This window comes from Dasypus novemcinctus, chromosome 8 (genome assembly GCF_030445035.2).
Source record: "Dasypus novemcinctus isolate mDasNov1 chromosome 8, mDasNov1.1.hap2, whole genome shotgun sequence".
Lineage (NCBI taxonomy): Eukaryota > Metazoa > Chordata > Mammalia > Cingulata > Dasypodidae > Dasypus > Dasypus novemcinctus.
The window spans coordinates 60,114,912-60,142,458 of NC_080680.1; the positions used below are offsets into that span (position 1 = coordinate 60,114,912).

The window sequence follows — 27,547 nt, forward strand, 5'->3', positions numbered from 1 at the left end:
CATATTTTCAATAAGATTTTGTAATTGTCTTGCATGTTGGTTTTAAGGTTTTTTTTTCTCGTTAACTTGTGTTTCTTGTTGCTCTTGTAAATGTTGAATTATATAGAAAAAACAGATGACTTTTAAACAGTCATTTTTGTTATTCTGCAATCATGCTGAAATTATTTATTTCTAATGTGTGCATTAGAATCAGATTGACAACTTATAAGAGGGGGTACTTTTTTCCTTACCAATATTTATATTCTTAATTTATTTGTTCTTTTTATTATATTCCTAAAATCCCCAGTACAGCCTTTAATTAAACAATGCTCATCAGCATCTTTAATCTGTTACTGATTATTAAGGAACTGATTATTTCTGAATTTTTAAAATATAAATATTATCAATTAAAAAAATTTTCATTTTCATGTATTGTTGGGAGCTTTTTTAAAAAAATCAACTTGAATCTGTATTGTGGAATAGTATTGAATTTTTAAAAATCAATCTCTTGCTCTGTTCTTAGTTTTTTTTGCCTTTAATCCATTAATGTGGTGAATTATATTAATATATTTTCCAATGTTAAACCATCCTTGCATTTCTGGAATCAAATAATCTCATTTATAAAAACCTTTCTTTAGTACTAATAGCTTATTTGTGATTTTTACATCTATGTTAAGTGAGATTGTCCTAAAATTTTTCTTTCTTGTACTGTCCTTTTCTGATTTGGGTAAAAGGTCATGTAAACTTCATAAAATTAGTTGGGAGGCCCTTTTCTTATTCTCAATAATGTTTTCCATAAGGTTGTGGTTGTTCATTTCCTGAGATTTTCACAAACCTTTTTTTATAAAAGTTCAGGATCTAATGGGGTCTTTTTGTAAGTAGACTTTAAATACTTGAATCATCTTATTGATATTTGTTAAATTTTTGAGTTATCTTTTGAAATTTTCTATTTTGTTTGGAATTTTTCAATTTGCATGAGTAATACAATCACATGCTTCAAAGTCAAACTTTATACAGTGGAAAATGGTGAATAGTTTTAGTTTGATTCTGTATTGCTTATTGTGAAAATTTGGTTGTGAGACTTCTCATGGCTTAAGATCAAGGGGCCTTCCTTCAGAGAGGAGTTTTATTTTTATTTTCTACTAAGTACCTTGAGAACATGATTGGTATGGGACCACTGTAGACCAGGTTCCAGATTTGAGGTTCCCTGGGCTCTCAGAAATGTTGGAATTCTATATGCAATCTGGTTTTAAGACCACATATACTCAGGGATATATAAAAGTTTTCTTTATTTTTTTCTAATTTTTTACTTATTAGTACAAATGGAGTTTTACAATTTATTCTTTTTAAAATTTTTGTTTTTTATTTTTTTTAAAGGTACTTAGATTATACAAATGTCACATAAAAAATATCGGGGATTCCCATATGTCCCACTCCCCACACCTCCCACATTTTTCCACATTGACTACATCCTTCATTATTGAGGTACATTCATTGCAATTGATGAACACATTTTGGAGCATTGCCACGAAGCATGGATTAAAGTTTACATTGTAGTTTATACTCTCTCCCACACAATTCTGTAGATAATGGCAAGATTTATAATGGCCTGTATCTGTCATTGCAGTGTCATTCAGGACAATTCCCAAGTCCCCAAAATGCCCCCACATTATACCTGTTTTTCCTTCTTCCTCCCCTCAGACCCTCCAGTGGCCACAGCCTCCACATCAATGATATAATTTCTTCCATTTTTAGAATCACAATAACTCTATAGTAGAATACCAATAAGTCTACTTCAGTCCATAGTTCATTCCCCAGTCCTAAGTATTCTGGAACAGTGATGTCCTCTTCACCTCTAATTGATAGAGAGCTGTGATCCCATAGGGGGGCTGATGGATGGGACTCTCTTGCTTTCTTGGTTCTCTAGACTTTCTTGGTTCCTTGGTATGGTAGTTGTCCATCATGTTAGCTGTCCTGGGTGAGAACAATGAGCTGGAGAGTAGGTGTTACAACTCCGTTGAGGTTCAGGCCCAGCTTGCACAGGGACAGCACAAAGATTTAAGTCTCTTAGATGTATACCTACCAACTCTAGTACTAATTACAGGTTCATATAGAAGGACAAAAGAGCCATGTGTAGGGAAAGCACAACTGAGTCCAACTCTATCACTCTGGGGAGCAAAAATTCCAAAGTAGGGCCCACTGGCATGGCACGAAACTTCTGAGCTACCCGCCTTGACTATAGTGTCTGGATGTCTCCAGAGCCTTTAGGAGCCCCACAACTTGAAGTAGTATCTACTCTGGCAGTCAATGCAATCCTGCTGATATATGCATAAGCATTACCTCTGAAATGACATCCTGACTCACTTTGAAGTCTCTTAGCCATATAAACTCATTTGTCTTTACTTTTACTCTTCTTGGTCAAGGTCTTTTTCCAGTTGCATTGCTGGATGGTGTTTGGTAGTAATCCTTCAGTGCCAGGGAGGTTCATTCCTGGGAGTCATGTCCCACACTGTGGGGAAGGCAGTGTATTTATATACTGTATTTGGCTTAGAGAGAGGTCACATTTGAGCAACAAGGATGTTCCCAGGAGGCAACTCTTAAGCACCCTATAATACTAAGCTAAGTTTCAATTTCAGGGGTAAAGGTTCATATACACAATCATCAATATCAAGGGCCCATTGATGGACCATCCTCTTTCAGTAGTCATTGCCCCTGTACTTGGGAGATTCTTGCTGATGTATTAGAGAATGTGGCAGAGCTCCTCACGATGGGAATTTGATATTTCTTTGGTCATTGTGTGAATCTCCACCCACCATGACAATGCCCCATGAGCATTTGAACACATTTATATGCCTTATATATATGCCCATGTGAGCTTTCTTCCACATATCCCGTCATTGATACCCCACATCAGTGATCCTCCCATGCCACAGTTGTAACCCTTCTGTGATCCAACACTTCTTCAAAAATGAAGCCAATAAATAGCCAAATACAATTAATAAGAAAATGAAATGATAGTTTAAAAAATATGAAATAAAATACAAAAAAATTGAAAAAGATAAAAATTTGAGATAATAATGAAAAAATATTAAACAAAAATTTTTTTAAAATTTTACCTTTAATCACTGTGAGATCTGTAGTCCTGTATGTACAATGAAATTTTTTCCTGTTTGTTTCTACTGTCTTTTTTTTTTTTTCTTTCTTTCATTTTGTCTTCGAAGAAGTTTTAGTTTACAGAAAAGTCACATACTGAGTACAGGGGACTCCCATATACCAAATATCATTCTCCTTTTCCCCCTTTCCTTATTAGCATTTTATATGTGGATGGTATGTTTGTTACAATGATGTACAAATATTGAAACACAGCTACCAGCCATGGTAAATAGTTTATATTATGGTTTATATTTTGGACCATACACTTCTATAAAGTTTGATGCAGCTCAACATGGCCTGTATCCATCATAGCAAGATCATGTGGAATACTTCCATCTCCCGCAAAATACCCCGTTCCATCAATTCTATTCCTCCCTCCCCTTCCCCTTGTGACACATGGCAACCACCAGGCTTAACTCCTTGAAGGACAAGTTCATAGTTACTTGCAACAACACTGAGTGCTTGACACACTGGTCAGCCCTCCCCTATTAGGCACCACCCATGCTCTCAAGAGACTCCTGTGCCTCAATTTGAGAACATAGTGGGCCTCCCTAGGATGGGAGTCCACTACCTTGCTGCTCATTATGTGGGTCTCCACCCACTGATATAACACATATGGCTAGGTGAACACTCATACACTCCCTAGAATCCTGCCCCAGGTGCACCTTGTCCCGAATGCTCCCCTCCCCCATCCAACACCCCAAACCAGCAACCCTCACTTGCCGTATTGCCAAAAGAGCATTCCCAGAATTGTAGTTTGAACCATGTGCTTGCCAATCCCCAGTGTTCACCTGCTCCCTCCCTCAGACGTCACCCCAGTTCCATGGACAGTCCATCCCACCCCCCCAAGCCCATCCCCCTGACAAACCAGTACCACCCATCCTAAAAGTATCATTATACCACTGTCATGCTCCTCCACTACAACTACACACTTCAACTTCACCATATATTTTGCCCATATGGGCATTTTGGCTCACAACCTTGTCCCTTTCTATTTCTTGTAAACATATTTTCCAGTCTCTGGCTTTGTGAGTCTGCTCAATTTGCTTAATTCATATCAGTGGAGTCATGTAATATTTGTCCTTCAGTGCATGGCTTGTTTCCCTTCACATAAGGTCTTCAAGATTCATCCATGTTATCTCTGTATGTTAATACTGTATTCTTTCTTACATCTGAGTAATATTCCATTGTATGTATATACCACAATTTGTTTATCCATTCATCTGTTGAAGGGCATTTGGGTTGATACCAACTTTTGGCAATAGTGAATAATGCTGCTTTGAACATTGGTGTGTATATATCTGTTTGTGTCCTTGCTTTCAGATTTTCTGGATGTATACCCAGCAGTGGAATTGCTGGATTGTATGGCAGTTCTATAGTTACCTTTCTGAGGAGCTGCCAAACTGTCCTCCACAATGGCTGCACTATTCTACATTCCTACCAGCAGTGGATGAGGGGTCTTGTTCTTCTACATCCTCTCCAACACTTGCAGTTCTCTGTTTTTTTAATAGCCTCAAGTCTAATGGGTATAAGATATCTCACTGTAGTTTTTGTTTACATTTCCCTAATAGCTAGTGATGTTGAGCATCTTTTCATGTGCTTCTTAGCCATTTGTATTTCTTTGAAGAAGTGTCTAGTTTTTTAAATGGGTTGTCTTTTTAATTTTGAGGTGTAGGATTTCATTATATATGCCGGATATAAGGCCCCTATGGGATATATGGTTACCAAATATTTTCTTCTATTAAGTAGGCTGCCTTTTCACTTTCTTGACAAATTCCTTTGAGGTACAAAAGTTTCTTATTTTGAGGAAGTCCCATTTATCTATTTTTTCTTTGGTTGTTCCTGCTTTGGGTGTAAAGTTCATGAAACCGTGATCCTGTAGATGCTTCCCTACATTATCTTTCAAGGTCTTTTTGTCTTGGCTCATATATTTAGATCTTTGATCCATCTTGATCCAATTTTTGTATAAGGTGTGAGATGGTGGTGTTCATCTCTCATCCAGTTCTTCAAGAACCATTTGGGAAGAGGTCATTATCTCCTAGTTTAATGGGCTTGGTTGCCTTGTCGAATATCAATTGACTATATATGTGAGTATCCATATCAAAACTCTCTATTTGGTTCCTTTGGTTAGTTTGTCTAAGCTAGTGCCAATACCATGCAGTTTTGACAACTATAGCTTTGTAGAAAGTCAGGTAGTGTGATTCCTCTGATTTTGTTTTTCTTTTTCAATATGCTGTTGGCTATTTGGGGCCTCTTGCCCTTCCAATAAATTTCATCGTTAGTTTTTCCAATTAAGTGAAAAATGCTGTAGTGATTTTTATTGAGATTGCATTAAATCTGTAGATCAGTTTGGAAAGGCTAGACATCTTAATCATGTTTTATCCTCCTGTCCATGAAGAGGGAATATTTTTCCATTTATTTAAGTCTTCTTTGATTTGCTTTAACTGTGTAGTTTTCTGTATATAGGTCACTTACATATCTATGTAAATTTATTCCTAGGTGTTTGATTCTTTTAGTTGCTATTGCAAATTGTTTTTTTTTCTTGGTTTCCTCCTCAGATTGCTCATTAGTGGTGTACAGAAATGCTCCTGATTCTTGCACATTGATCATATAACCTGCCACTTTACTGAACTCCTTTATAAGCTCTAAAAGCTTTGTTGTAGATTTTTCAGGGCTTTATATATATAGGATCATGTCATCTGCAAATAGTGAAATTTATACTTCTTCCTTTCCAATTTGGATGCGGATTTCACCATTGAATATGATGTTAGCTGTGGGTTTTGCATATATACCCTTTATTATGTTGAGGAAATTTTCTTCTATTCCTATCTTTTGTAGTTTTTTTAATTAGGAAAAGTTGCTATATTTTGTCTAATGTTTTTTCTGTATCTATAGAGATAATCATGTGGTGTTTTTCTTTTGATCTGTTCATGTGGTGTATTACATTGATAGGTTTTCTTATATTCAACCATCCTTTCATACAAGGGATGAATCCCACCTGGTCATGGTATAAAATTCATTTGGTGTGTTGTTGAATGTGGTTAGCAAGTATTTTGCTGAGGATTTTAGCAAGTATTTTTGGAGAATTTTAGAGATCGTTCTGTAGTTTTCCTTTCTAGTGGCATCTTTGTTTGGCTTTGGTATTAGGGTGATATGGGCTTCATAGAATGAGTTAGGCAATGTTCCCTTTACTTATATCTTTTGGAAGAGCTAAGCAGGATTTGTGTTAGTTCTTTCTGGAGTGTTTGGTAGAATTCACCTATGAAGCTGTCTGGTCCTGGGCTCTTCTTAGTTGGGATGGTTTTGATGACTAATTCTGTCTCGTTACTTGTGATTGGACTGTTGAGTTCATCAGTTTCTTCTTTTGACAATGGAGGATGCTTGGGTGTTTCTGGGAATTTGTCCATTCCCTCTAAATTATCCATCTTTTTGGCATACAATTATTCAAAGTACCCTCTTATGATATTCTTTATTTCTGTGGGGTCAGTGGTGATATCCCCTTCCTTGTTTCCTATTTTATGTATTTTTTTCTCTTTTTCTTTGTTAGTCTAGCTCTAAGGGTTTGTTAATTTTATTAATTTTCTCAAAGAACCAGCTAATGGGTTAAAAAATTTTTTTTTCTGGTGCTTTATTATTTTCAATTTAATTTAGTTCTGCTCTGATCTTTTTCTTTTTTCCTACTTCCTTTGGGGTTTGTTGTTCTTTTTATAATATTCTCCAGGTATGCAGTTAGGTCTTTGATTTTATCTCTTTCTACTTTTTTTTTTTTTTTTTGAGAAGGAAAAATGGTTTATTGACGGCCGGCTGGACTCGGGAGCTTTCTGTTTGAATCCCGAGCCCTGAACAAGATTTTCAAACGTCTTTTATACAGAGAGGAAAGGCCAAATGGTTTCTTTGTTTCAGTTCTCGATAGGCTTCAATTAGCATATATATCTTCCACATCTTAGGTAAGCTTTTAGCATGGACTCCAGATATTTTAGATAAGCTTTTAGCACATTTGGTTTTTGCATTTCCCCTAAATACTTAAAGTTCATAGCCCTTGCATTGTCAAACTGCTTCCTGGGACTGGAGCAGTTGCCATTGTCCCTAAGGGCAGGACTGCAGCCTCTTACCATTCCACACCCACAAGTCAAACAGCTTAAGTTATCTCTGAATAGACAAAGAGCCTTCCACCCATAGCCCACATCATTCCCCCCTTTTGCCAAAGTTTAACTTGCTAAGCTTTGGCATAATTATTGTTGGAGCTATGAGGTGGATGGCTGTTTGTTGTTTTGATTGATTATTTATCAGTCTTTAGTACAGCATTCAGGACTGTTTTTAGAAGTTTAGAACTTTTCATTTTGGACAGCAGAATCTTGGGCAGGGGCCTTCTGCAGTTATTCTGCTGCCACTGGCACTCACGTGGATTTCCAGTCAGGTTCCGGATCCATCTATTACTTTTATTTTACTTTTTTTTTTTTTTTAAGATTTATTTTTATTTATTTAATTCCCCTCCCCTCCCCTGGTTGTCTGTTTTCTGTGTCTTTTTGCTGCGTCTTGTTTCTTTGTCCGCTTCTGTTGTCGTCAGCGGCATGGGAAGTGTGGGCGGCGCCATTCCTTGGCAGGCTGCTCCCTCCTTCACGCTGGGCGGCTCTCCTTATGGGTGCACTCCTTGCGCGTGGGGCTCCCCTACGCGGGGGACACCCCTGTGTAGCACGGCACTCCTTGCACGCATCAGCACTGCGCATGGGCCAGCTCCACACGGGTCAAGGAGGCCCGGGTCAAGGAGGCCCGGGGCTTGAACCGCGGACCTCCCATGTGGTAGATGGATGCCCTAACCACTGGGCCAAAGTCCATTTCCCACTTTCATTTTACTTTTAAAGAGTTTACACCTTTAAGTTAAAAGGGGTGCTGAAGGGAGACGATTTCTTTTCTGTAACTGCTTCCTGCTGGCCATGGGCTGTAGTCATTGCCTAATAAGGTGTAAAACTCTCATTAATTTATTTTAACTGGAGGAAGATGGATCTGGCATTCTGTACAAAGTTGGATGAAGTTTTTATATGGTTAATAAGATGTTCACTTTGAAAGAAACAAACTTAATTAAAAATTTGGAATACCCATTTTTAAAAGAGGACATTGGATTACAGAGGTAGACAAGGTTAGGTGCCTATAAAGATGGCACTCCTTCTCAAAAGCTGGTGGGAACAGCATATATATTCTTTTTTTTTTTTAAGTTATTTATCTTTAGAGAAAAATTGCAACAGACACTTAGCTTTGTTTGAAGACACATTCCAAGCTGTTTAATGATTGGCACTCATTCGCTCTGTCAGATGCTCCTGGTTAACTGGCACTCCTTGGGCAACTGGCTTCACTCAGGATTAGAACACTAAGTTGGAAATTCTCTTGGTTTTCACCTGTGGAGTGATTAGAACTTCTTCCATGTTTGGAGTTCTTTTTCGTTCCCAGAATCTTTCTCTTCAGACCTTCCATTGCCCTCGATTTTTGTCAGGAAGATTCTGGTGGAGCCCACATCTTTTCTGGATTAAATTTAATCCAGGAGCGCCCAGATTTGGGGTTCACTTGAGTCCTCCCGGCTTCCTTGGGGATTTGGAAGGGGCAGCATCTCTGGCCTTCGTTTGTTGTCCCACCAGAGTCGCCAAAAATGTTGTAGAATTTGAGTATAGAGAGGCCAGGACTCAGGAATCTCTTTCTACTTTTTTAATATTGGCATTTATGCCTGTGAATTTCCCTTTTATGCCTGTGAATTTCCCTTTTGCTGCATCCCATAGGTTTTGATATGTTGTATTGTCATTTTCATTTGTTTCAAGATAGTTATTGATTTCTTTTGAGATTTCCTTCTTGACCCACTGTTTGTCTAAGAGTGTGTTGTTTAACTTCCATATCTTTGTGTCTAATCTGGTTCTCTGCCCTTACTGATTTCCGGCTTCATTCCATTGTGGTCAGAGAAATTACTTTGTATAATTTCAGTCTTTCTGAATTTATTGAGAGTTGGTCTGTGACCTAGCATGAGGTCTGTCCTGGAAAATGATCCATGTGCAGTCAAGAAGAATATATGTCCCGCTGTATTTGGGTTAAATGTTCTGTATATGTCTCCTAGGTCCAGGTCCTCTAATGTATTATTAAAAGTCTTTGTTCCTTTGTTGATTCTCTGTATAAATGGTCTGTCTAATGGTGATAATGGTGTATTAAAGTCCCCCACTTTAATTGTTGAGGCATCTATTTCTCCATTTAGTTTTTCCAGTGTTTGCCTCATGAATTTTAAGTTCCCCTGGTTAGGGGCATAAATGTTTATGATTGTTCTTTCTTGGTAGATTGGCCCTTTAAATAATATGTAGCTTACTTCTTCATCTTTTACAATAGTTTTGCATTTAAAGTCTATTTTATAGTCTGATATTAGTATATCTATTCCTGCCCTTTTTGGTTATTGTTTGCTTTTAAAATTGTTTTCCAACCAACCATTCACTTTCAGCCTCCTGGCATCCCCGGGTTTAAGATGGGTTTCTTGTAGACAGCATATGGAATGGGTCATATTTCCTTATCCATTCTGCCATTCTTTGTCTCTTGATTGGAGAGTTTGCCATTAGCATTCATTATTATTATTGTCAAGGAATTACTTACATTAACCATACTTTCTTTAGGTGTATGTGTGTTATATGTTGTTTTTATTTCTCTTTTTATCTTTTTAAATTGTTCTTACCCTCTCCTTCAATTCTCTCATGTTTTTTCCTTTTGACCTGCAGAACTCTCTCTAGTATTTTTTGAAGTGCAGGTTTCTTGTCGATATAGTCTCTCAATTTCTGTTTATCTGTGAATATTTTGAGTGCTCTCTTATTTTTGAATGCCAGCTTTGGTGTGTAGAGAATTTTTTTGGTTGGAAATTTTTTCTTTTAGCACCCTAACTATCATACCACTGCTTTCTTGCCACCATGGTTTCAGATGAGAAATCAGTATTTAATCTATTTCCTTTGAATGTGAAACTTGCTTTTCTTGCTGCTTTCAGTATTCTCTCTTTGTCTTGAGCATTGGACAATTTGACATATGTCTTGGGGTAGGTCTTTCCGGATTTATACTGTTTGGGGTGTGCTGCACTTCTGGACATGTACATCCATCTCCCTCAGGAGGGTTGGGAAGTTTTCAGCCATTATTTCCTCCAACACTCCTTCTGTCCCTTTTCCCTTCTCTTCTCCCTCTGGAATGCCTATAATGCATATGTTTGTGCACTTTGTGTTGTCATTCAAATTCCTAAGTCCCTGCTGAAGTTTTTTCTATCTTTTTATCTGTCTGTTCTACTGTCTGTTTGATTTCTGATGTACTTTCTTCCACATCACTGATTCTTTCCTCTGCCTGTTCAAATCTGCTGTTGGGTGCTTCTAGTATATTTCATTGTGCCATTCATCACCATCATATCTGTTATCTTTTGATGTTTGTTTACAATTTCTACTGTCTTTTTAATATCCTTAATCTCTTCCTTCACTTAATTAAGTTGATTCATGATATTTGTTTGGACATCTCTGATGAGTTGTTCCATGTCCTGCATCTCCTCGTGGTTTTTAGTTGATTCATTGTACTTAGCCATGTCTTCCCATGTCTTAGTATGGCTTGTAACTTTTTGTTAGTGTCTAGGAATCTCTTTACCTTGATGGGTTTATTCAGTTGAGTAGCTTCTCTACTCTCTGGTTTTATTTTGTTGTTTTGTGTGTGTGTGGGGGGGTGGTAAGGTTTCACCATGACACTTTGTTCCTCTTATTCCATTTCCCTGTTGTCTGTATTCTCTTGAATGAAAAAAATTAGGACCAGAGAACAGGAAAGAGTTAGGAAGAGAAAAATAATACTAGTAAAAGGTAAGAGAGGAACTATACAAGACCTAGGAAGTTGAAAAATTAACACAAATAAGAAGAACAGAAGAATAAGGTTAGAAAAGTGGAATGGAAACAATGAAACAAGATACAATAGGGAAAAGTATACGGAGTGAATTAAAAGGCTGGAATTGCGAGAAGAGGGGAAAAGAAAGAGAAAAGAGTGAAAGAAAAAAGTAAAAAAAAACAGAAAAAAGGAGAGCAAGAGCAATAAAAACAAGAAAAATTGGACATCAAATAAAAGAAGTGGAATGAAGGAACAGCAACAGAAAACAGAAGATATAAAGATAAAGGAGCAAAAAGAAATAGCATTGGTAGAGTAAATCAGTGAGCAAAAGAAAAAAAGGAAAAATGAAAAACAGGCAGAGAAAGGAAGGTGAAACAACAAACAAGAAACAGCAGTGACTCGTTTTAAAAAAGGTGGCAGAAGAAAAAATTAAAAAGTAAAAAAAGACAAAAATAAACATGGAAAAATAGCCTTCTCTCTTAGACCCCTAAGGATCTTCTCAGGATGCTGATGTTCATCAATCACATACCCTGCAGCCTGCCCTCTGCAGGTTTTGAACTGGATTTTAGTGAGTAAAAGAAGGGAAATTAAAAAAAAAAAAAGAGAGATCCACGAAAAGCTAATATGAAAAGAATGTCTTTGTTCCCTGTCATAAAGTTTCAGCTGGATGCCTGCTAACCTGAAGGATTAATTCTCAAGGAAGAGCCAGTAATCAATCTGGGGACCTTGTATATACTAGGCAGGAATTCTCCCACTGAGATGTTCTGCCTCCCTAGGGTATCGAGCCTTTCAGAAGGCTATCTACCCATTTTTCCTTGGGCAGATTAGATTCCCTGCAATCCATCAGAACCCTGCTGATCAACTGCCCGTGTCTGCCTCCTCTCTGATGTTATTTTTCTCTTTACCTGGGTGGCTGGGTGTGACAGCCTGCCTCAAGAGATCCTCCTTCCCTCTCCCTGTTGAGTCTGGGTCCCTTCTGATATTCAAGGGGGGCTCAGCTGGCTAAACTCATGGCAAAGAAATCACTCTCCACCCTCCCAGACCCCTCTTCCTCACAGGGAATCTGCACTCAAACTCCCGTTTGGAGCAGGGGACCAGGGATTCCACCTAGGCTGTCCGCCCTGAGGGCTGGGCATGTGTGCCAATTCATCTACCAAGGCAAGCAACTCATAATTTTCCCCTGGCTTCTCTATCCATCCAGTACCTTCCTAGGTGACTCAGAGCACCTTCCCCTTCTATACATATTCAGAGGACCTGGTGGGGAGGATGTCATCTGCTCTACTCTCAGGTAGATAAAATTTGCCAGGAGTTTTACTGTCACTTAACATCTCAGGGCTGGGGAGGGGAGCCCTTCCTGGTAGCCAGGAGGTTTAATAACTCATGATTACTTGATTTGGTTTCTTCATTTCTCTGACCTTCACTCATCTGAGAGTTGTGAAGTAGTGTGCTGTTTGCTGTACCCCAAAGCAGGTCCCCAAAGCAGCCTCTGGTTCTTTCTCTATTGTTTTAATGAGAGCAGAAGCTTATATGCCTAACCCGTCAGCCATGTTCCCACAATTCTCTGCAATTTATTCTTGATGCATTTTAGTTTTTTTTTTTTTTTCTGTCTTGGTTTTTCAGCTCTTTGGAAAACATGGTGTAGTATTTTCTAACGATTTAAAAATATATCTGAGTGAAATGATATCTGGATTTTTGTTTTCAAACTCATGCCTTCTCTAGTATGACTTTTCATGGTATGTTGTACCTCTGTTTACCTATTTGCTCAGCCCTCTTCCCTGAAAGACATTTATTTATTTATTTAAAAAATATTTATTTATTTATTTATCTCCCCTCTCCCCCCTGCCCCCATTTGTCTGCTCTCTGTGTCCATTCACTGTGTGTTCTTTTGTGACCGCTTCTATCCTTATCAGCAGCACGGGAATCTGTTTCTTTTTGTTGTGTCATCTTGTTGTGTCAGCCCTCCATGTGTGCGGCACCATTCCTGGGCAGGCTGCACTTTCTTTTGCACTGGGCAGCTCTCCTTACGGGGCACACTCCTTGCACGTGGGGCTCCCCTATGTGGGAGACACCCCTGCGTGGCAGGGCACTTGTTGCGCACATCAGCATTGCTCATGGGCCAGCTCCACATGGGTCAAGGAGACCTGGGGTTTGAACCGCACATCTCCCATGTGATAGGTGGATGCCCTATCCATTGGGCCAAGTCTGCTTCCCCTGAAAGATATTTAAAGAACTTTTTCTCTGCTATTTCAGAGACAATTTAACATGTCATATCCCAAATTGACTCATTTTACCACCTCTTCTGATGTTACCTGTCAAGCTACCATGTGGCCTTGTTTGGATTTTTGGAGTAACTTTTTTTTTATATGGCTATGAGTCTCCAAAAAGAGCTGTGAGGTTATCAGAGGGGTTGCCCTTATGCACACCTCAGCAGAGTTGCAGAGACAGATAAAGTAGATACAACCCCGGATACTGGTTTTTCTGAGGGCTACAGAGACCCACAGGTTCTATGGTCATGGCAGATGGAATTCAGTGCCATGTCAGTTGGCCGTACTTTGGAGTTTGTGTTTCTGTGTGATGGAGCTGGACTTAGATGTGGTCTTTGTTCACAAGCCTCTCCTGTTACTTTTACCAGAACTGTAGTTGGTGCTGGGGTTTAATATATACCCAGGGGACCCGAATCTCTGGACTGACCATGTGATAGCCAGGCCCTGAGTCTCAACAGACTTCAGCTCCTACACTTTGGTTTATTGGACTTACCCCACTCAGCTAACATGGAGTTGAAGAAGGTCAGCCACCACACCAGGGAGCCAAGAGTGCCTACAACTGAAAGCAGGAGGATTGCATCCAGCATCCATGTGGAATCTAAGCCCCCTCTTGATATAGATGTGGAGTAGACACAACCATTCCAAGGTCCACAGGATGGAGGAATAGAGTATGGATTAGAGTGGATTTACTGATATTCTATTCATGAACTATTGTGATTAGTAATTGAAGAAAATGTGGCATTGGTGTGGAGAAAATGACCATGGTGACTGCTGGGGGTAAGGAATGGGAGGAAGAGATGAGATGTGGGGGCACTTTCGGGACTTGGAATTGTCCTGGGTGGTGCTTCAGGGACAGTTACCGGACATTGTATGTCCTCCCATGGCCCACTGGGTGGAATGTGGGAGAGTGTGGGCTATGATGTGGACCAATGACCATGGGGTGCAGCGGTGGTCAGAGATGTATTCACCAAATGCAATGAATGTCTCATGATGATTGAGGAGATTGTTGTTATGGGGGGAGGAGGGGGGTGAGGGGGGTGGGGGGTATATGGGGACCTCATAATTTTTGAATGTAATATTAAAAAAAAAAGACAAAAAAATAAAATTAAATAAATTTGGTTCCTAATTCTATTCTTGCCAACAACTATCATTTTTCACATGGCGGTCTGATTTTTCCATTTTTATTTTATAATATTTACCTATTTTAGGATGTTAAATTCATTTTAAAGTCATTTTCAGATGTATCTATTAGTTGCATTTTACTAGGATGGTGTTGACCTCCTGATCATCACTTTATTAACTCCCTTTTTGAGGGTTAGATTTTCTAAGGGTTCATTTTGGTAGGGAATGTTTTATTGGTCTGCTCCCCACATTCTAATGCTTATCTGTCCTTCTTAAGAAGTTTTGAGGTCCCTGGTTCTTGGGATTCCCAGTCTGGAAGTAGGTCTTTTATTGTTCTTGCTGGGGACTCTTATCCCTTCCTAATATTTGGTATGTTAGATTGAATCCTTATGGCAGTGGTAAGATTTGCCTAGATCCTATCAGTGGCGCATAAAAAAAAAATTCTTCTGTGCTTCTAGGCCACAATTACAACTTTTTTTAGTCTCTTTTTAAGACTGGGACGCCCTCTTATAGTCCCCAACTTCATTTTATGAGTCTGGGTTCTCTTTCCTTTCATGCATATGGATGCATTTATTCCTAATTATTTCATAGAAGTTGAACATCTAGCCTCCCCTTTGGTTATAGTATGGCACAGAGATAGAATGCATTTACTTAGCTTCCCTTTACCAGTCTGTGCTTCAGAGCCAAGGCATAGTTTGTACGTGTGTGTGTGTGTGTGTGTGTGTATTCTGGGTTAAAATGTTTATGTCTCTACATATCTGTCATCTCTCTCTCCTTCCCTCCATCCATCCATCCATCCATCATTGCTGCATTTGGAATTAATGGGAATTTCAGATGAACAGTAGTGCTGTTTTGGCAGAAAGCCATTAATTTTCATGTTTATAAGATCACTCTGGATACTACAGGGTGAAAAAATGGGATGTGGGAGCTTGGTAAGAGTAGTTTTCTACTGTTTGACAAAACACTTCATGCTCACTTTTGAAATAGTGAATGTGTAGTTTTCTGTGAGCATTTAATTTCCTGTGAAAAAGAATTAAGCTTAATTTTATAATGTATTTTTAGGAAATATATTTTCTAACAATGTAACATCAATTTTGTAACTTGTTTTTAAACAGAAAAAAGATTTAGAGAATAATAAGAGGAAATGGCCAACTTTGAAGAACTTTAGGTGAAATTTTACCACTCTTAAGAGAACTTAGTACCTGATTTGAATCTCAAACCTTGAAAATTAAGATTATATCTTTGTAATACTATTTTTCTATTTTTTTGGTCTGATTCTATTAGTATGTGTGTTTAAAATAGGAAACAAGGAAATAGTGAAATATCTGCCACTTGTTCTGATTACTGTTTAATTAAACCCGTATTTGTTCATTTAATTAATTTATTGCAAAATAATTTATTATAGTAAAAAATTCTGTACAGATTTTCAAATTTATTTGTTCCTAACCTTTCATTCCAGAAAGGCATAATAAATTTTTTTTAAAAATAAAAATCTGTGGCTGGTATAAAAGTTGTTTACACTAATTATTTATAGTAAGTGAAAACAAAAAGGAAACTATTTAAAACTCTGTTCATAGTTAAATTTACAAGCACTTTTTATTACATTCAATAATTATGATTTATTGTGATATATGTCTGATTTTCTGATTTTAGACCTTTGAAGACAATTTAATTGAAGCAAGGAAAGAAATTGAAGTATCACAGAGTAAATATAATGCTCTGTCATTACAGTTGAATAATAAACAGACTGAACTTATCCAGAAGGATATGGATATTACCCTGGTTAGGCAAGTATATTCAAATTTTAATTTAGCATTATAGAAATTTCTTTAGCTATTCAGAATGGTCCCATTTGCTTTTATTATAAACACAAAATAATTATTGCTACATCTATTTGTACATTTGTATATTGAAATTGTCTGTAATTGTATACACAAAACTGGGAACAGATACCCAGTAGAATCAGTGGTATCAACAGGATTGGGGAGCATGGTCAAAAAGTGCCCTTGTTTCTCAGTATTTAACAAGAACAGTGCCATTTGTTGTTTCTTTCCAAAATTCCTGGTTACTTGTTATATAATGTACCTTATTGTTATAAGGTCTGCAACAAACTGAGAAACACAATTTTTACTTTTTTTTATGTTCTATATAGTTTACACTTGTGAAATATTACTTCCATATCAACCTAAATTTATAGTACTCAAAGTATTTGAAAAAAATAAGCACAATGCTTTTTGTTTTTAATTGTTTTGAAAGATTTTTAAATTACTTGTTAATTTATTTTGTAATTACCTTTATTATAAATAGTTTTAAAGAGAAAATAAAAGGCAGAATGTTTGCTAGGTTAACAGATACATATATATATATAAATATATGTCTTTTTGTGACATCAGAGGATGGGATGAAGATGTGCTTATAGAGGTTATAATATACCTTGTGGGACTGATTTTAATTAATTTAATTTTAACAATTCTCAAAAATGGCAGTCACTGCCATTTTGGTAACTATTGGGGTAGAGTGCTCTTTTGGTAAAACTTGGCTGTGGATTATTTTTCACTTTAGTGAACATAGATAAGGGAGTCTAGTTAATATTATATATCGGGCACTTTTTATAGTCCCATTGGGTAAATTATGGTTTAGCAAATTTAAATATGCCATTGTGTTTTTATTTTGGGCAAGAGATATTTTGATTTCATTAAAGCTAACAAAATTTAAGTGAATTAGAATTTTATCAATTTATTGTATCGCAAAAACTTTCTTATAGTGTTGAGGAGGAGTATAAATTTTATAGGTGTTAGATTGATTGGCTTATTAACTGGTGGTATAATTTATTTAAAGCTAAAAATTTGATAAAAGCCAGAAAAGCAATTCTAGATAAGATTACTATCTTAGATTTGGAAGAAACCATTACCATTCCTCAGCCAGAGAGGCAAGATGAGGAGCTGTTTCCAAATCTCATTTATTACTGAGATGTATAAACTTGGGACTGAAGCTGCCTAATGGGAACAATGGACTTATGTAGGGAAACATAGTCACATGCAAACTGTGGGTCACCAGACAGGGGCCAGGGAAATAAATATGCTGACCTCTTTCCCCTTTACCCTCTAATCTCCTGCTAGTACTTACCACTGTTCACATTCAGTCAGAGTCAGAGGACAAGGAGCCGTGTTGTGTATTCTGTAGAGGCTGGCCTCTCAAGGGTACAGGATAGGTAGAGATGAAGAAGAGTGTACAAGAGAATATATGGCACATTCTCCGTTATTCTGTTTTTGAGCTTTCCTGGTCATTATTGTTTATTCACTTTTCTGGATGAACACTAGAATAAATTTGATTAATTCTTGTTTGGTATTGTTATTAGAACATCAAAAATTTACAGGTCAACTTAAGGAAAATTGAACATCTTTAGAATGTTAGTTTTCCTGTTCCAGAGTGTGGTGTGTCATTACATTTGTTTACTTTAATGTCCTAAGTGTTTTAAGTTGTTTCTTTTCTAGGTTTTGAATATTTCTAATTAAATTCATTCCCAGCTATTTCATGTTTCTGTTGTTCTTTTAAATGAGATCTTCCTTTCATATTGTTTCCAAGTGTTTTTTTTCTCTCTCTAGCTTACAGTTTTTTTTTCTGTACGTGTTTGAAGTGCTATCATTTATGGAAAAAGTGTGAACAATCATTTTGTTTTTGCTGTGAATTGTTTTTTACTTTCTCTGCTAAACTTTTTACTTTAAATTCTAGTTTCTGAAATTAATATTGCTATTCTTGCTTTATTTTTGTTTACATTGGCATGATAACTAATAAAATACAAGTCTAATTATTTTTATATAAATCATATATGTGAATTATTAAAAATGTACATGGAGAACAGAAAAGTACTAAGAAGATAGAGGGTAAAAAAACCCTTGCACAAAACATATTACTCTAGAGAAGTAAAAGCTATTAAAATTTGATGGGGATCATTCCAGACTTTTTTCAATCCATATTTATTGATTGTAGAATAGGTAGACAGAAATATTTTTAGATAAAAGGGACTGTACTATATTGCATCTGCTCTTTTACTAAGTATTAACATTAGTTTTTCTTGAGTGTAATGGTAAGATAAGACTGGGAAAACAGATAAGTGAAATTTAGGAAATTATTAAATATCAGGTAATTATTTATTTTCTATAAGAAACATTAATTCTTAATCTCTGTAAAGTGAAGAAAGAAATGACATGAAAAACTATGGGCGGTGGACTTGGCCCAGTGGTTAGGGTGTCCATCTACCACGTGGGAGTTCTGCAGTTCAAACCCCGGGCCTCCTTGACCCGTGTGGAGCTGGCCCATGTGCAGTGCTGATGCACGCAAGTAGTGCTGTGCCACGCAGGGGTGTCCCCCGCGTAGGGGAGCCCCACGTGCAAGGAGTGCGCCCCGTAAGGAGAGTGCCCAGCGTGAAACAAAGTGCAGCCTGCCCATGAATGGCGCCGCACACACAGAGAGCTGACACAACAAATGACGCAACAAAAAGAAACAGATTCCCATGCTGCTGACAACAACAGAAGCGGACAAAGAAGACACAGCAAATAGACACAGAGAACAGACAACCAGGGTGGTAGGGGGAAGGGGAGAGAAATAAATAAATAAATAAATCTTTAAAAAAAAGAAAAAAGAAAAACTATGGAGTTTGATGTCATCATGTTTTTTTTCTTTAAGCTACACTTCATCTTTAGCTGGTTTTCACACTCTGCTGTGAATAATTTAGGAAATAACACATGCAGTCAAACTTTTTTACTCCTCTTCAGTTTGCATTGCAGGTACTATAACATTTATCTCCTCTTATGTAATCACAATGCCCATAGATATTTAAGCTCAGTTCTATACTTATATTGCTTCAGTGTTCATTGCTAAACTATTTGTTCTTAACGTGTTCATTCCTCTACTCTGATTTATCCCATGGGCTCATTTTTACTGAGGTCTTCCCTGTTACTGGAGTATACTTTCTCTATTGCCATTAGATTTCGCCATGTGACTTATTTTGGACAGTAGAATGAGAGTGAAAGTAACATATGCCATGTCTTGGCACATGTTTGTTGTTGTTTTTAAATTTTTTCCTCTCCCTACCCCACCACCCAAGTTGTTTGCACTTGCTGTTTGCTCTCTGTATCTGCTCGTCTTCTTTTTAGGAGGCACCAGGAACCAAACCTGGGACCTCCTATGTGGGAGGGAGGCACCTAATTGCTTAAACCAGCTACACTCCCTGTTTGTTGTATCTTTCATTGTGTTTCCTTATTGTGTCTCCTCTTTGAATTGTCTAGTTGCATCATCTTGTTGTGTCAGCTCGCTGTCTTGCTTGTCTTTATTTATTTATTTTTAATGATTTATTTTATTTATCTCTACTCTTCATTGTTTGCAGTCACTGTCTGCTCTTTGTGTCTTCTTTTCTCTTTAGGAGGCACTGGGAACCGAACCTGGGACCTCCCTTGCGGAACAGAGCCACATCGGTTTCCTGGTTTGTTGTGTCTTTCACTGTCTTTCTTCTTCGTGTCTTTTTTGTTGTGTTATCTTGCGTCAGTTTGCCATGCCTGCCCACTGTGGAAGCTCACCTTCTCCAGGAGGGACTGGAAACTGAACCTGGACCTCCCATGTGGTAGGTGGAGGCCCAGTCACTTGAGTCATATCCCCTTCCCACTCATCTTCTTTAGGAGGCACCAAGAACCGAACCTGGGACCTCCCATGTGGTAGGTGGGCACCCAACTGCTTGAGCCACATCTGCTTCCCTTGGCACATGTTTTAAAAGAGTCATTGCTTGGTCTGCCTTTGCTCTTTGCCCTCTGCCAAAGAGAGTAGCATATTCTCAATACAATTTCCTTTTCCAGTTTGGTTCATAAACTAGAGAACATTCACATGTAATATGAACAAGAAATAAACCTTTGTTTTTGGAAGCCATTGAGATTTTTAACTGCAGAATTACCTAGAGAAACTGTCTGAAACCCTGTTTGTCTTTGTTATCAAATTGTATATCTATGAGAATATTTCTTATTTTTTCCGTGGCCCATTTCATCCCTTAGATAGCATCATTTTAAGTGAAAGAGCATTGTATTTATCTTTCAGAGGAACAGTGTTTTTTACAGAATTTAACATCCTTCTTGGAGATGGGAAGAAGCATTGTTGATTCTCAGCATCCTTTGTTTTAGCTTAGCCCAGACTTTTCCTTAGAGGTTTTCTCTACTTTTTCCTTTCTGTCAAGTTTGAACCTAACCAAATTAATTTTATTTTCTATAGCATTAATTTTATTTATCACTGCTTCTAATTATGGATTTATACTATTATTGTTTCTCTGTTTATGTTATCTTTTCGTTTCATCCATTAAACAACTCTCTTTTCCCAGAGTCTCTAGAAAACAGAGCCTAAGTTAGGGATACAATTCCAGTGTAAAGTGAATCTGGGAAGAAGAATCTGAGGAAGGGAAGGATAAAATGTAATTCAAAGTGATGAGTAATATTATTCCGGCTTAAGCTTCATGATAAGTTGTGAAGAGACAACAGGTGTACTGAATTAGCCACCCACATTGATTCTGTACAGGTTGTAAAGAGAAACTGTGTCTGAGACCAGTTCATGAGATGGAAGAAGAAAATTTATCTGCCTAATTTCCTCAGGTTTTTTTTCTTCCATTGATCAAAGTTAACTGCTCATACCATTCCATGTGTTGTCCATTTTATTTAAGTCTGAAAGTGGTACAAGGAGATAAAGATTCTAGGTATGCAACTGGTTGCCTCAAGTGATGGAACCACATGAGTGTGTAGATTTAGTAGGTAGCAGTGGAACTTAATAGGCAGATAGCAGAACAAGGGGCTGAGAGTATAGGGAGCAGGTGAGGCTGACAGAATTGGAAAAGTTGGATAAGGTGCGACCAGTGCAACAACAAATATTTAGTAAGGTATGAGCACTGTCCTAGGTGTTCTGTTTATAGTAGTGATCAAAAAGTCCCTGCCATCAATGAGATTTTATTATGGTTGTTTATGCCATATTTATTTCAACCTCTTCTTTCATATGTCTTTCTATGATACTTCCAGGAGGCACAGTGGCTTCTTATTTATATGTCTTCTAAATTTTTCTTCTAATTCCTTTAATAACTTAGAGGCATACTTTTCCTCTCAATGTGTACAGTGAAATTTCTTTTCCCTTAATTCTATGTCCCCCATTTTAAAAATAAGCCCTGTTACTTTTTGTTATTCTTTTTCAAATTAGGAGAGATTACACAATATCATTGTTTTCCAGTAGACCACGTATGTGAGTTTTGTAACAAACCTTGTTTGTTTGCTACTTTGCTACTTTTCTACCTTTCATATTTGCATCAGAAGGTCACGTTGATATAAATGCCACCCCATATACTTTTCAGAGGATCGTGGGGTGAGGTAAAAAAAAAGAGAAGGAAACATCATCTAACCATTGTATTATGCTTCCATTCCACTTAGGGAGGGTATTTTCACACAATAGTGTGAGATGGGAGATATGCTCCCCCTTTACTTGTTTTTTAACCAGCAAATGCCTCTCATGGTATATGTATCTCTGTACTCTTGGGTGTGGTTCTTATGGTTAAGGATACATATAGATTGTTCAGCAGCATTCTTAAATGCAAGCCAACTACTGATTTTGGCTTTCACATTAGTAAATAGCAAGGTCTTCTAACACTGGAGGAAAAGTAATTTTGCTGTATTTTACATAGTATATAATGCAAGGTGGTATGTTTTCCTTCATGTCTACCTCCTAAATGCAGCATTTACCTAGGTCTTTATTCAGTATGTATTCTATACTATATCGCGAGGGAACCTTTGGCACTTTCTCCAGTATTATTAGTAAAAAAATGGCAATACCCAGCATTGTAGGCTGAATTATGTACCTCAACAAATTCATGTTCTTAATCTTAATTGGCATCTCTGTGGGTATGAACCCATTGTAAATAGGAACTTTTGAGGATGTTATGCTTAGTGAAGGTAAGGCAAATTCTACCAGTGAAAGCCTTGTGGCAGTTTGAGATAGTTTATGAACCCCAAAAATAGATTATGTTTGCGAACTAATCACCTCTGGGTGCAATCCCCTTTGATTGTATTAGATTCAGCTTAGATGTCTTTGATTAAATTATGGTAAGATTGGGGTTTGTATTTGACCATGTCATCATGGCTACTCAGAGTTGAGTCCCTACTCCCTTGGTAGACTATATAAATGGAAACTGACTCAAGGAGAACATAGGAGATGCCATTCTACAGCTGAGATCAGAAGAGGCTGGGCCCATGGGGCCTTAAGAGAAGAGAGGAAGCCTGAACCCTTGTATATGTTGCCTGCCATCTTACTTCAACATGTGGCAACAGAGTTTGATGAGGAAGTAGCCCTTAAGTTGGACTGTTTAGGGCCTTATAACTGTAAGCTTTTATCCCAAATAAATGCCCTGTATAAAAGCCAACAGATTTCTGGTACATGCATTAGCACCCCTTTGGCTGACTAATAATAGGCCTTAATCCTGATTACCTGAGATGTTTATAAATAGAACCTGGAAATCACAGAAATAAGAAAGGAGAGAACATTGCCATGGGACAAGTGGCAGAAATATATTCAAGGAACCCCAAGGACTGATGGCAGCCAGCACCAGAATACTGTGGTCTTCAGTAATGAAAGTAAGCCTTACCCATATCTTGATTTTGAACTTCTTAGCTAGCCTCACAACTGTGAGCCAACTCACTGTCTCATATTTGTGATAGTAGCTCTGTCAGAGTAAGACAACCAGAATCCATTATTGCCATCTGTCTCTTCTCCTTTTTGTTGAGTATTACATTTCCTGGAGACACTGTGGCATTATCAGTTTTTTTTCCTCTCTTCTCACCAGTTTTTTAGAGTGTAATTTCTGAAGTTTTCAGGTTTTTGTATAGTTAAAGAAAGCTGATATGATGATTAAGTTCATATCACAACTTGGCCAGGTTATGGTGTCCATTTGTTTGGCCAGGCAAACACTGGACTGATGATTACTGTGAGGACATTTCATGGACTTAAATCATCATTAATTTAATTGCTTTTATTGCTGACTGCAATATTTTGAGAAGATTGCTTTTAAGAATAAGAGATATCTCATCGAATCATTGGAAGGCTTGTAAAGAAGTGATGATTCTAGCAGTCAGAAGAGAGAATTTTCATCTCTACTTCAGCCAGCCAGCTTCTCCCATGGAATTCATCAAAACCTTCAGCAGAGTTCCCAGCTTTTGGCCTGCCCTATGAATTTGGATTCATGCATCCCTATAGTCGCATAAACTATTTTTATAAAATCATGTAATATTTACAGTTGTTTCTCTAGAGAACCCTGACTAATAGAGATAGTGTATGCATGTATCTCCATGTGTGCAAGGTTGTGGTTGGAGAACACTAATCTGGACCTCTATAATGCAGAGCTCATTTCTCCCATACTGATTTTCATCCATCTTCAACAACTTTTAGTCCTACTTTAAATTTTATCTTCCTTGAATGAATCAACAGTTTAAAGTTATAGGTTAAAAAAAGACTCATTTTAAAAACCACTATCTCCAAAATATGTATTTTAAAATATATTTCTATGAAATAGATCTCTATAAAATATTTCCATATTCAAATTGAATACATGGAATGATTTCCAATCTTTTATGATATCACGCAGGATTTACTACCATAGGAATCTCAAAATCTTTTTCCCAGAGCGGTGGTTCTCCTGGACCCTTAGTTCCATCATTACTGCCACAGTTTATGAGTCCTACCACTTACCAGGTTTATTCTGGGTGCTTATAAGAACTGGTTTGCCCTGGTTTTGCTACTCTTCTGTGGTATACTGAATTATGTACCCCAATTTAGACATGTTCTTAATCTGTATTCCTCTGAGTGTATACCCATTGTAAATAGGACCTCTTGAAAATTAAGGTGTGGCCCAACAAAATCAGGGTGGATCTTAATCCAGATCATAAGGAGAAGGCCACAGGTAGAAGCCACAAGTAATTGAGAAATGAAAGAGAAAAGAGAGATTTCACCATGTAATAGGAAACAGAGATACAAGCCAAGGAACCCCAAGGATTGTGGCACACCAGTGCCAGACTCTACCAACTCCAGAGAAAGCAAGCATTCTGGTTTCTAAAATCATGACACACAAAAATCCCTGTTGTGTAAGACAAAATGCATTGTGTGGTATTTATCATAGTATCCTGGCAAACTAAGATACCCTCCTTCTGATCTTCCTGTCTTATACTTTTCTTTAAGATAAATTACAGGAGCTGCAGTCATCCCGAACTCCTGAGGTTGAAAACTAGAATTGGGAGTGATTCTTTAAGGAGCTTGGTTTGAAAACTTAGTTTGTCTTTTGGGCTTCTTTTTAATACATATAAAATGCTTTATAGTATATATTGAAAGTTTTACTTACCCTGCATTCAAAACTGTTCTATAACTACTTTGGTATTGGAACCTATCAGTTCTTCAAAATGATGTGTTAGCTTAATTTCAGTAAGAAGGTGGTATTAGCTCTGCAGATCCAGGATTTTTATTACTATTAAGCTATGAAAGGAAATTGATAAGTATTTGACTTTGAAAGTCATAGTACTTCTATCAGTACTTTCTAGGTGTGTGTGATAAATATTAAGTACTTTATAAATTATTTCTTTTATTAATGTTTCCTGTAGTAAAATGTGATAGGTGAAAAATAGGAAGCTGATCTATAATTGAAGGTGAGCACAATTATTTAACTGAGATGATCTTTATTTATGCCTCCCTCTATTATTTATTTGTTGCTTTGCACAGGAAGGAGTTGCAGGAGCTGCAGAATCTTTACAAACAGAACAGTGTACATACAGCACAGCAGGCAGAACTGATCCAGCAGCTTCAGGTTCTCAATATGGACACACAAAAAGTACTGAGAAATCAGGAAGATGTTCATACAGCTGAAAGTATATCATATCAAAAAGTATGCTTTTATTCTGTCATAAAAATGTAGATTAATATGTATGCATTTATGAAAATACATAGAATTGAAAAATTTTCAAATTTCAGCATTTCTTTCTTCCTTTTGCATAAGTTTCTTCAAAATTAAAAATGAAGTATGATTCAATTTGGTAATTAAAATTTCTTGAGTTTTCTTTATGGCTGTTAGAGCTGAAATATTTAAAATATATGTAAACTTAATTCTATAGGATATGCTTTATTTAAATTGATATTTTGATATCTATGGTGAACCTTACTAGGGCTGTAGCTCTAAACTAGATAGGATTTAGTGAATGGGTTTACTTAGCCTTATATTATGAGAAAATGTGTCATTGTATATGATTCCTATTAATGATCGGAGGCAGGTTTTCAATAAAATATTATTTCATTGGCAAATCTGCACAAACAAAAATGGTATGCTGATGAGGTCTTCAGGATCAATTTTTTCCAAGAATTTTTCTCTCTTTATTTGTGTGTGTTTTTTTAAGTAGTCATTTTACTTTACAGTTGGTTTAGGAACCTCTAAAGAAAGCTTACCTAGCTATTTAAGTGTGCCTAGTGGCACAACAGCAGTAATTAATGGCTAGTAATTTAAAAAAAAAAACTTCTTTATATGATTTTTTTGTATTATGCTAAGTTATTTATATGCATAATTTACTTTATGTATAGATTAACTCTGTGAGATAGGTCTTATTGCCTTTTAATAGTTGAGGCAGGTAAACTTAGAGAGGTTAAACAGTACAATCCATGTTTTTCCTAAAATGGGGGGAGTGTTGCTTTTCTGTTTAAACTCTCTCTTCTGGAAATGCACTTTGAAAATCCTATATCTGTAATTAACCCGAAATAAATAACTTTATTAAGTTAACTTTAATGTATACTTTAAATGTTGCTTTGAACAGTGGTTTTCAATCTGTATTCTGTGTTCCCTAAGACTTTCCCACAGAACATGGATGATACTAATAAGCAGAATGATAGAGCCCATCACTCTACCTCAGCTAGAGCAGCTCCAACTTTGTTTTATATGTTGAGGTAGTACCTTATGCTTTTGTTTCTAAAATTAGGCTCCATTCCTAAAATGATATGATAAATTGTTCCATATTGTGAGCTTTAATTATGTTTCTTTTTACTTTTTTGACTCAACTACTTCTCTCCCTTTCCTAATTTTTGCTTGAAGGTCTCCTCTCCATGGCTATTTGTATTTCAGTATGTCTTTAGGGTTGCTTATTATTAAAGTTGATAAACCTTTTCTGTCACTTGCTAATACTTCTTTTTATGTTTCTCTTCTTAGTTAACAAGGAAAAACTTGGTAAGAAGGAAAGAAAGGGCAGTGTTTCATCAGTGTGACAAGTTAGTTTCTTATAACTCTTCTAAATGAACTCCAGCTCAAGTCATATATTCCCTAGTCAGTGATGTTGCTCAGTTTGAACAGGTAGGGTTTATATACCCCTAATTGGAGAACTTGTCTTAACCTAAACTTTGATCTGAGCTACTTTATGAAATCTCATATACCTTTTCCCAACTACTATCACTGTTTCCTCCAAAAATCATTATAGTTGAGAGATATAAGTGATGGGAGTGTGTTGTACTTGTGAATAGTGTAGAGTCAGAAAAATAGAGAACTGATACCTAAAGGAACTGGCTTCCTTTTCCTTGTCTTTGGTCTATTTTTTGTCATCTCTTTTTCGCAGACTGAGTTTTCTTTTTTTTTGTTCCTCAAAACTTACCTCTGAAGAGTAAAAAAGAAAGCTTTACTGATTTTAGCTAGATACTCATTCTGAAATTGTAATTCCAATTGTAATGTTTTAGATTCAATTCAAAAGTCTTTTCCTTGATTATTTATTTATACTTTATAAATTTCCTGGAAGTCAAATTGATCTGCAGTTCATAGACTTTGCAATTTCTTTTCCTTTGGTGGTATATATGTAAATGGTTACTTCATAAAAATGTAATAAAAAAACTTTATAATTCCATCTCCCAGAACAAGTACTGTTAACATTTTGAATATTTCGTTTTAGTTTTCTATGCATTTTAACATGTTTGAGATCACACTAATAGTTTTCACTTCATGTTAAATTAAAACAATTTCATGATATTAAAATAGTTTAGAAATAATATACTTTATTTGGCATTTTCCCAATATTGATCATTTGTTATTTAGAATTTTACTTTGTAAATAAAGCTGCAATAAATTTGTTGTTGTCAGTTCAGAC

At 36.8% G+C, this 27,547-nt stretch overlaps 1 protein-coding gene across 4 annotated transcripts in view; it reads left to right on the plus strand.

Annotated features, from left to right (window-relative positions):
- The window catches only part of CNTLN (centlein), a 425,457-nt gene that overhangs the window by 155,463 nt on the left and 242,447 nt on the right, over nt 1–27,547 (plus strand). For 3 of the 4 annotated variants that reach the window (XM_058301903.2, XM_058301901.2, XM_071216755.1), the window contains exons 6-7: nt 16,035–16,172; nt 25,162–25,320. In XM_058301903.2, coding sequence (XP_058157886.1) covers nt 16,035–16,172; nt 25,162–25,320 — 297 coding nt within the window. Of the gene's footprint in view, nt 1–16,034; nt 16,173–25,157; nt 25,321–27,547 lie in introns of all 4 variants that reach the window. The other variant, XM_058301902.2, reaches the window with a different exon arrangement.